Raw genomic sequence first — 10,910 nt, 5'->3', positions numbered from 1 at the left:
ATCTTAGCTTGTTCCTTTGACTAGATGAAAGTGAGGTGGGAAACTTCTTGGTGACCATGTAATTGACAAGGTTGGCATACCAAGGCTCAACGACCTTCATGGAATAAAGAGATTCATGTGGTAAGCTACCGTCAACTACTCCCATAGTCTTCACGAGATCCTCATTGATGTGAAGCCTACTAAAATGGTCGGCCACCACATTAGCACTCCCTTTCTTGTCCTTGATCTCTATGTCAAACTCGCTCAACAAAAGCACCCATCTCACGAGCCTTGCCTTGGTGTCTTTCTTGTCTACAAGTTGCCTTATAGACTTGTGATCGGTATAGATGATGACCTTTGCACCCAAGAGATAAGCCCGAAATTTTTCAATGGCATACACCACCGCTAAAAATTCCTTTTCCGTGACGGTGTAGTTCCGTTGAGCATCATTCAAGAGTGAAGAAGCATATTGGATCACATGAGAAATCTTCCTGTCCCTTTGGCCTAAAACCGCGCCAAGGGCATAATCACTAGCATCGGTCATGATTTCAAACGGGAGGTCCCACTTTGGAGCTTGAATTATCGGGGCCGTTACAAGCTTTTCCTTCAACTTATCGAATGCTAACCTACAAGCATCATCAAAAACAAACTCCACATCCTTGTGCAAAAGCTTGCACAAGGGGTAAGCAATCTTGGAAAAGTCCTTAATAAATCGACGGTAGAAGCCCGCGTGTCCTAGGAACGACCTTATCTCCCGAGTATTAGTAGGATATGGCAAGGTTTTTATCACTTCAACCTTAGCCACATCCACCTCAATCCCTCTCTTTGAGACTATGTGACCTAACACGATGCCGCTTTTAACCATAAAGTGACATTTTTCGGAATTCAACACAAGGTGTGATTCCGTGCATCGTGATATGACCATAGTTAGGTGGTCCAAGCAAGCTTCAAAACTATCTCCATGGACGGTGAAGTCATCCATGAAGACCTCTAAGACTCTTTCAACAAGGTCCGAGAAAAGACTCACCATGCAACGTTGAAATGTACCCGGAGCATTACACAAACCGAAGGGCATCCTTCGGTATGCATATGTTAGAAAGGGCATGTGAATGTTGTCTTGGATTGATCCTCCGGACGTATGGGAATTTGAAAGTATCCGGAATATCCGTCCAAGAAACAATAAAATTCCTTTCCCCCTAGCCTCTCTAGCATTTGGTCTAGAAAGGGTAGAGGAAAATGATCTTTGAAAGTCACGGCATTTAGGCGGCGATAATCGATGCAAACTCTCCACCCGGTTTGAATCCGGGTGGGAATTAAAGCTCCTTCTTTGCCCTCGATTACCGTCACACCACCATTTTTAGGTACACATTGAGTGGGACTTACCCATTGAGAATCACTAATGGGGTAGATGATTCCCATTTGGAGTAGCTTGATGATCTCTTCCTTCACCACCTCCATCATTGGTGGGTTTAATCTTCTTTGTGGTTGCCGAACCGGCTTTGCCTCCCCTTCCAAACGGATCTTGTGCATGCAAACGCTTGGGCTTATCCCTTTTAGATCCGCAATGCTCCACCCAAAAGCTTCCTTTTACTTGTGCAAAACATCCACCAATCTCCTTTCTTGATCACTCTCAAGTTGGTTTGAAATTATGAGGGGTAGAGTGTTGTTTGCCCCAAGAAAGACGTATTTCAAGTGGTCGGGGAGTGGTTTTAGATTGGGGGTGGGTGGCTTAATGATGGATGGAAGTGGTCTTTCAAGGGAGGCCTCTAGGGGAAGAAATTTGGATGGTTTGTCATAAGAATAGGAAGAAAAACACGATTTGGTTGAGCTGGGAATTGCACAGGCTGCGCATAGGGTCTGCGCAGGCTGCGCATTGGGAGTGCGCAGGCTGCGCAAGTGCTCGACATTTCCTCTTCAATTTCTTTCACTTCTTTTTCTTCCTTTGATTCTTCTAGTGGTTCTTCCTTTTCCAATGCCTCTATATTTTCCTGCACATCATGAGACAACAAAAACCGCAACCCTTCCTTCTCGACATTGTTAGTGAGGGCCACCTCAAGTGGGTCCCTTTGACTAAATTGGTAAACTCGATTTGCCAAATGTTCAATTTTATCAAGAAAGTAGCAACAACTCAAATCATCGGTCTTTTTCATCGTCTCATACACATTATATTTCAAAACTTTCCCTTCAAATTCCATGGTCAAAGTTCCATCATACATGTCAAGCTTGGTTTTGGAGGTTCTCATAAAAGGCCTCCCTAGCAAGAGGGGTGTAGCCTTAGAGTCCGGTTCCATGTCCAAAATATAAAAATCGGCCGGAAATACGAACTTATCAACCTCTACCAACACATCTTCTACAAGACCTTTAGGGTGAATTGTGGAACGATCCGCCAATTGGATCACAACATTGGTCCTAGACAAGGGAGGCAATTCTAAGGTCTCATAAATGGAATAAGGCATGACATTAATAGAGGACCCCGAGTCTAGCATAGCTCTAGCAAAAGCTTTGCCTCCAATTGAGCACGGTATAGTTAGCATGCCCGAATCATCGCACTTTTTGGGAAGGTTTTGTTTGAAAATTGCCGAGACATGCTTACTAACCGTGACTCTTTCAACTCCTTTCCTTGGCTTCCGTTTAGGGGTGCAAAGTTCTTTGAGGAACTTTGCATACCTAGGAACAGTGTTAATGATAGTAAAAAGAGGGATGTTGACCTCACATTTCCTAAAAGTCTCATAAAGATCGGTGTCTTTATCAAACTTCTTGGGATTTGTGAGGGCACTAGGAAATGGTACCTCCGGTTCATACTCTTGTTCAATCTCTTTGAGTTGATCCTTTGTGTTGGTGCTTCCTTCCTTTCCTTTGTCAATGCTCCAAGGACTCTTTTCTTTTTCCTCATTACCTTTTGAAGATGATCCTTTCTCTTGTTCAACCACAAGCTCTTCTTCAATTTGCTCTTCAATGTCAATAACCCTTTCTTGTGACTTGCCCCTTCTCTTCTTCTTGGGAGGGGATTCTAAAGTTCTCCCCTTCCTCAATGTCATAGCACTAGCATTCTCTCTAGGAGGAAATGTAGTGGAGGGAATAGAAGTTGAGGTCCTTTGATTTTTCTTGGCAAGTTCTTGGGCAATTTGGCCAAGTTGGACTTCAAGGTTGGCAACCTTGGCATCACTAACATTCTTGTCGGCATCAATCTTGTCAAGCCTCTTGTTCGTTTTGACTTGCTCTTGCAAAATGTTCTTAAGCAAGTCTTGAACACTTGGTTCTTTTTTAGAATTGTTGTTGTTACCTTGATTGCCAAATTGGGATGATTGACCTTGGTTTTGATTTCTACCTTGGTTGTTGAAATTCCCATGCCTATTTCCTTCTTGATTGAAATTCCCATTCCTATTTCCTTGAGAATTTGAACCTTGACCTTGTCGGGAATTTTGGTCCCTCAAGTGGTTGAATTGACCATTCACAAAGCTCTTTGAGGTGTCACCACCCCAACCAAGTCTAGGATTGTCTCTACTCCCAACATTGTAATTGTTGCCACTAGGGTCATAATTGTAGTATCCTCCCCCTTGAGGATTCCTAGCATTGTAATTCCCATACCCCATTGCACTTACATTCTCATCCAATTCCTTCTTCAATCATGATGGGGCAATTTTCCTTCAAGTGAGAACCTTGACAATAGTTGCATTCCACTTGATTTCCCCTTCCCCCATCCTTGTTTGGATTGTTCACTATCATATTCTTCACTAAGTGAGTCAAATCATTCACACTTTGCTCAAGGTTTTGAGTAGATGAGGAAGAGGTTCCCATGGAAGAAGTATTCCTTGTTCCTTTTTGAGTTCTTCCATAATTCCTCGTAGTAGAGGCAAGTCTCTCAATGATTTCCTTGGCATCCACTATGGAAAAATTTTCCAACCCTCCTCTAGTAGCGGAATTGACCATTCTTTGATCATCTTGACCTAGCCCTTCATAGAAGTTCACAAGAAGATCATCATCGCTCAATCCGTGGTATGGGCATTGAGCTACCAACTTTTTAAACCTCTCCCAATACTCATACATGGTTTCACCATTGAGGTCTTGTTCTATGGTAGTAATGGCCTTCTTAGCACAGTTGTGGCGGGCATCGGGGTAGTACTTCTCAAGAAAAGCCGCCTTCATTTCCTTCCAAATTCTTATAGATCCCGGATCAAGATAAAAGAGCCAATCTTTGGCCGAATCCAACAAAGAAAATGGGAAAGCCCGTAGTTTGAATTGATCCTCTGTCACCCCATTCGGAATAGCACCTTCATACATCATGTGAAATTCCGAAAGGTGACGGTTTGGGTCATTCCCTGCATGACCATGGAACTTAGGCAAGTTATGGATAAAGAAGCCTTTTAGTTCGAAATTTTCATTGGCTCCTAGAGGGGGGTAGGTGATACACAAGGGTTGCTCATCATAATTCCTTGCTCGTATCTCCCGGATGGTTCTCGTGTCATTCGCCATAGGGGGATACTCTACTTCAATCGGATTTACTTCAATAGGTTCTTCTAAAGGTGCTTCTAAAGGTGCTTCTTCTACTCTATGTTCTCTTTGTGCTCTTTGGTACCAAGGATTAGTAAATAACCACGAATATGCTCCAAAAGCGTCCTCTTCCACGGGGGTTGATTCACCGTGTTGTGGAGAACTAAACATAAACCTTCGCACTACACACACAAGTTAGAACTTCCACTTACTTATCCAAAACAAAGAGAAGAGAAATAACTAACATGCAATTTAACAATCAAGCCTTTAGCTATGTTGCCCTTCCCCGGCAACGGCGCCAAAATTTGGTAGGGTGAAAACTAGGTGTCGTAAAATACTAGAATTAACCTACCAAATTAACAATTTATAAGCCAAACTATACTCTAGACTACTCTAAATGATAAAGTAATATAGTGCAAGTAAGGGTCGGTCCCAAGAGAAGGTCTTTTAAGCTAAATACTTGAATTGTAAACTATTGACTAATAAAGACAAGATTATAAACAAACAATGGTTATTCACAATGGCAAACAATAGAGAGACATGAAAAGGGGGGGTTTTGAGTTGATTGGTAACATGGAACAAGGTAAAGTTTGCAAACTTAGTCTCACAAGCAATATAACAAACACTTGGTGAGTAAGATGATTCAATAATTAAGAGAACTTGGTGCAATTCTTCCTTTGTAACCAACAATAGTAAAGTTTAACTCTTTAATAATTCTCCTCCTAATTTCTACCCAATACTTTCAAGTCAAGATAATAACATGCACAAATTAAACCATCTATGCATGTCCTCCAAGTTTAATCAACAAATCATTAAACCATGAGTGCAAATCAAACATGATCATTAAGAGTTGTGCCAAGACAAGAAGCTAAGATCAATTCTCACAAGATTAAACCATACAAATGAGAAAAGACATGAAATTTCCTACTTATTGCATGAATCCTTTAAACCAAATCAACATACAACAAGCTTGCTCCAAACAATCCTAGATAGATTAAACCATTTCTCCAGAATTTGCAATAGTTGGGTAAATAAGATGCAAGAGTGATCAATTCATACATTCATATACTCAACATAAGAATTTAAGAACAAAGAAAAGATCATTAGATAAATAAGAGGAGATTAAAAGAGTCTTACAATACCAAAGTTGGAGACTTTGGATGAATTACACCAAGAAGGGAAGGATTTAGCCTTCCATAGTCTTCAAAATCCAAAGAAATAAAGAAACATTACAACTTTCAATGGAAATTGTCTTCTAAATTATTACAAGATTAGAACCCTAAAATGAGATTAGATGAGATGAAAGGATGGTAGGTGACTGTCTTAGGTCTTCAAACTCTCGGGTATTTATAGGGCTTCACGAAAACCTAGAAAGATTTCCACTTAAGAAGCCCAAAAAGAAGATTAGAAAACCCGCATAGCAGAAGTGCGCAGTGCTGCAAGCAATGTTTTTGTTCTTACTGCGCAATAGTGCGCACTGCGCAAGACTGTTTGCGCAAGCCGCGCACTGTGCTCGCATTTTTGGACTTCTATTTTCCACGAGCTAGACCTCTTCAATTGCCTTCATTTCTTCTAGTCTTCATTCCTACTTCTCCCAACTGGTTTTCGGGTTACAAGTGATCCTCGTGTGCCTTGTCTTGACCTTTGAAAGGTGTCTATTGCCGCTCGGGTTCCATGCATTAAGGATTGAGTGCCCAACCGAGTTAAAGTGCACAAGTTACCATCACATAACCAATTGCCAAATGTTAGGAAAAGTGTACCAAAAGACTCATATTAAAAGACACGAGGGTGATAAAATCACCCTCTTAGACCGACATAATACATTACTATCACTATGTCAGCAAGACATGGTTGCTAACTTGCTATAGATAAAAAAAATCTTTATAGTATACGTATTTAAGTACACAAAATCTCATTGAAGACGGCGATATCCGTCACAAGCTTATGACGGATACCATTTCCTCTTACAAAATATCCATGAGAGGTGAGTGGGGAAGCACATGGGGGATGCCCCCCACCAAATTACTAAATGATCAAATTGAGTGTAAATGATAAATTCCATTTATAAATTTATTCTTAAAATAGAAAGGACAATAATTGACTGAAACACCATAAAATGAAAAAAGACAACAAATGATCGAGAGAGAAGTAGTATTTTTTTTAACAGTCCGTCTTGCTTCAGACCGCCTTATTTTAGACCGTAATAAGACTCTCATAAGTGAGAAGCACATGGGTGGTGGGACACCCTCATGTGCTTTCCCACTCACACCCTAAATGAGTTTTTTGTGAGAGGAAATGATATCCATCTGACCATTTCAGACGGATATGACGGTCCGAAATAAGAATTTGTGTTTTTTTTAAAGTAGAGTAGTACATTAGAAGATTGTGTAAAGCATTTATTTATGACTGTTTACTGGATTTAAGGAGATCTGCATCATACAACTTGAAGATTTAATTATTTATTGAAGCCATACCTTTTTTTCTGTTTAGGTTGCGTTGTGTTGCTGTGATAGGGCTTATAGGGTAGTGAATGTGAATTTTCTATGATTGTTTAATTGATATGTTGTATAATCCAATTTGTTATTTATCTACTGACATTGAAATCGGGTTTATTGAGATTTAGTGTGTATAATCCCATAACTCCCTTCTGAATTTTCTATAGCGTTATAGGATGGCGGATATAAATTGATACATACGATGCCGTATTTAAGCTACGAACATATTTAGCGAGTTAGTGTATGTCCTGGAAAGCAATAATGTGTACGCTTATAGATAATGAAGTATATGTGAAGTTACGAAAATGAATTATTATAGATGAGTAACAAAATCATGCGGTAATAAACGTGCAAAACATTCCGCAAAAGTCCATATATAAAACCGTCACAGTTCAGAAGCACTAATACATTCCTTAATACAATTTAGCCAACCAAAGGCTCATATACTTATTTGAGCACATAGGTTGGCTGAGTAGCATGGTTGCATTAAAGGAGCAAGGCCAGGATATCGCAGATGCGAGTTACATTTTGCCTGGTAGAGTGGCTCCTGCAAAATTAGAAATACAATGCCTATGATATATGATTGCGGCTAAGACAAAAGGGATACTTAACTTGTATGAACTATGTTTAAGAGCTGATGTGGTACTTATATGATGCCCGCAAGCCTTAAGACCTCGTAAGAAACAATGTTTTTCACGGAGCATTGCAGCGGATTCTGGACTGTTGGTGCACAGACCACTGTTACTTTGCTTGATTCTCTAGCTCGGGAAAGAGCAACATACAACTGGCCATGAGAGAAACAAGGTCTTGGAAGGTAAATGGCAACTTGGTCTAATGTTTTCCCTTGGGACTTATTAATAGTCATTGCAAAACTTAGTTTCAAGGGGAACTGATTACATTGAAACTAGAACGGATAATTAGCAGAGCTTGATGGTTGCATTTTAATACGCGGTATAAATACATGCTCACCTCTGTGATGGCCATTGGTTATGACACATTCAATCAGATTTGGCATGAATCTTTTGCATATTAGCCTAGTTCCATTGCACAAACCTGAGGATGGAAGAAGATTTCTGAGCAGAATGACTGGACAATTTTGTTTTAGAATTAGTTCAGAAGGACTCATGCCCCCCGGACAAAGTGTGTTTAGAAATTCAGTAGGTAGATGTTGCAGTTATCAGTGAGCATTGAGTCATATCCTTTATATGTAACAGCTGGCCCTGGGAATCTTTCTATTAGAAGTGTGTTAAAAACATCAACGTCTTCATTTATGGGCGTTAGTATTGATCGGTGGATAAATATATCAACTCCCAAAGCTTTGACATCAGCCTCTGGATAAGCTGCATCGGCAACTGCTTTAATTAGATCGGCCTCTTTCCCATTTGTATGTTGCACAATTCCAAATGGTAAATCAACTAATGCAGTTTCTTCAGTTTGTAGTTCACCATTTCCTAGAGCCAAGAGGTATCTGGAGAATTCCGGGTCAGTTTTGGCCCGTACATTTACAGTTAGCCGAAACTTTGTGAGTTGAGGCCAGATTGCAGAGGCTACCATGCTAGATCTGACAACTCCGCGCAAGGATTTATGTTGTACTACTGGGAGTACCTGATGGAAGTCCCCTCCAAACACAATTAACTTACAACCAAAATTACATTGCTGTCACACAAATCTCGTAACAACTGGTCAAGTGCTTCGACAGTCTCCTTCCTTTCCATTGAAGCCTCATCCCATATAATGAAGCTGGTTGCTCGTATTAAAGCGGCTTGGATTCCTTGTTTTGGCACATTGCAAGTCAGGGAAATATCTAAATCGAGTGGAAGTTTAAACCTTGAATGGGTGGTCCTTCCCGATGGTATGTTTGCTGCAGCGATCCCTGATGATGTTGTAGGCAAAACAATCTTTCCAAGTAGCCGGACTTAAGCATACAAGGCGTTGTAAAGGTATGTTTTACCGGTGCCACCAGGCCCGTCCACAAAAAAAGCTCCAGGTTTGTTTGCTGTTACATGTTCCATTATGACGTCGAAAACATGTTGTTGATCTGAGTTTAATGATGTACGACATAACATACAGTCCTCAGGTATAGGTGCGTTAAGTGTGTCAGTTATATCGCGTGTCCGTTGACGTACAGAATCTTGAGGTTCGCTTAAATGTCCCAAGCCAAATGATCTAAGAGATTTTCCCATTTCTTCCAAATGTTGTTCCACCTTTCGGACTGTAAGGACTCGTATAATATAGGTATCACATGTGTATTCTCTTGAGTAATCTTCAGAAAGTGAAGGGTAGTACTTATCCCACAAGCTGGCTGGGTCTTTTGGCTGGCAGAAGATGAGAACAGTTGCAAATAAGTGACGGAGAGCAGCAGGCATTTGCACAGTTATTGCTTCACTGAGGCACAAATCCACCATGTTATCTTGCTCCACTAACTGAAGTTTTATCGCAGCTTCTTGATATGTTGAACAAATTTGGCCGTTGACTGTTCGAAGATCGTCAAAAGACTTGGGTGCTTTGACATGAGCAAGTAGCAACCTCAGGAAATATCGTTCTCCTTCTGACGGGGATACGAATACAAGCCTGCCAATTACAAACAGCTTGTTTTTTCTCTTGAACCATGTCCTTTGCGTCGTATCCCATCGGTAGGGCAGAGTACGGATCGGGTATTTGATCCAAAGTGCTAGTTCGGATCGAATATCCATATTAAAAATCCTGAAGTTAGATATCCAATATCCAAACCAAATGTTTCGGATATCCAATGTTCGGGTATCCAAAATAATCGGATCGGATGCGGATATCCATCGGATATCCATACTTTAGAATTTACTTTAAAATTAAGTTTGAAACACGATTATATTCATAGTCTTACATGATGATTTTCTTTAGTATTCTTATTCCAATGTTCTCGACATAAAATTTAAGTACCACCTAGATATTTCTCTAATATTTTAAACATTAATTAAGTTGTTGTATCAAATAAAATTTTATTTTCTCGAAATTATACTAGAAAACTATAATTTCGGATCGGATCGGATATCCAAATGTTTTAATTCTAATATCCATATCCAAACCAAAACCAAAGATTTCGGATCAGATATCCAAACCAAACTTAACTTTCGGATCAGATATCCAGACATTCGGATCAAATTCGGATCGGATATCGGATCAGTTTGGATAATCGGAGTTTTTGCTCTGCCCTACCCATCGGTAGTGCTCGGTGAAGTTGGGACACAGATATTTTCCGATGGGCTCATCACCGGGCTTAGTAGCAGCACTATTAAGCCTGAAGAATTCAGTCAATGGTGTTCTTACTTGCTTCTCGTTTGAAACTACACGAGACAAATTTTCATGAGGCCTGAGCTGGATTGATTGCATATATGGAAGATGGACTGGTAGTGCCATAACTAGTGGGTGTATCTCAAACAGATCGAACCCATAGATGCACCAAACTGCCTCTACCGGAGATACCCAACGGCCAGATTGGTACTGTTCGATTTCATCGACCACCTGTACCTCGCCCTCTGCCGCTACATTAAATGATATCTTGTCCTGCCCTTTATAAACGTACTTATACAAATACTTGACTGCTTGTATGGTAGAGCACACTTCTACATTTAGGTGGCAGTCGAACAGATCAAGAAGATATGGATTATATGGAATAACCCACTGATTGTTTAGGTTATGGCCTCTTATCTTAGCGCTTTCTCCTGTGTCACGCCGCATGTAGATTGGATATCCATCATCACTATTTGTGGTGTCAGCTGCAAATGGCTTCGGGTACGCATACTTGCACTGACCTTCCGTCTTTTTGTGTTTCATGCATTGACGGTTGGGATCTAGGCGGCCGCATGGGCCGTGCATCATATGTTTCAGCATAGCTGTGCGGAGGCTTTCATTCGTCACTGGAGGAATCTCAGCACTTACAAACTTGTCAAAATCTTCTGGACAATTCAT

At 40.6% G+C, this 10,910-nt stretch overlaps 2 protein-coding genes across 2 annotated transcripts; both read right to left on the bottom strand.

Annotated features, from left to right (window-relative positions):
• Window positions 1–8,881: 8,881 nt before the first annotated feature.
• LOC141627617 (uncharacterized) lies at window positions 8,882–9,370 on the bottom strand. Its single transcript, XM_074440850.1, has one exon. It carries the CDS (start codon window positions 9,368–9,370, stop codon window positions 8,882–8,884), a length of 489 nt encoding a protein of 162 aa, XP_074296951.1.
• A 751-nt stretch (window positions 9,371–10,121) lies between these two features.
• On the bottom strand, window positions 10,122–10,910 carry LOC141627616 (uncharacterized). Its single transcript, XM_074440849.1, has one exon. The coding sequence runs from the start codon at window positions 10,908–10,910 to the stop codon at window positions 10,122–10,124; it is 789 nt and encodes a 262-aa protein (XP_074296950.1).

This window comes from Silene latifolia, chromosome Y, assembly GCF_048544455.1.
Source record: "Silene latifolia isolate original U9 population chromosome Y, ASM4854445v1, whole genome shotgun sequence".
NCBI classification, from domain to species: Eukaryota; Viridiplantae; Streptophyta; class Magnoliopsida; order Caryophyllales; family Caryophyllaceae; genus Silene; species Silene latifolia.
Note: the sequence above shows the minus strand (reverse complement) of the source record. Positions and strands in the feature narration are given on the sequence as shown.

Coding starts and splice junctions, on each gene's coding strand:
- LOC141627616 (XM_074440849.1), bottom strand. CDS start 10,910: ATGAATTGTCCAGAAGATTTTGACAAGTTTGTAAGTGCTGAGATTCCT.
- LOC141627617 (XM_074440850.1), bottom strand. CDS start 9,370: ATGGTGGATTTGTGCCTCAGTGAAGCAATAACTGTGCAAATGCCTGCT.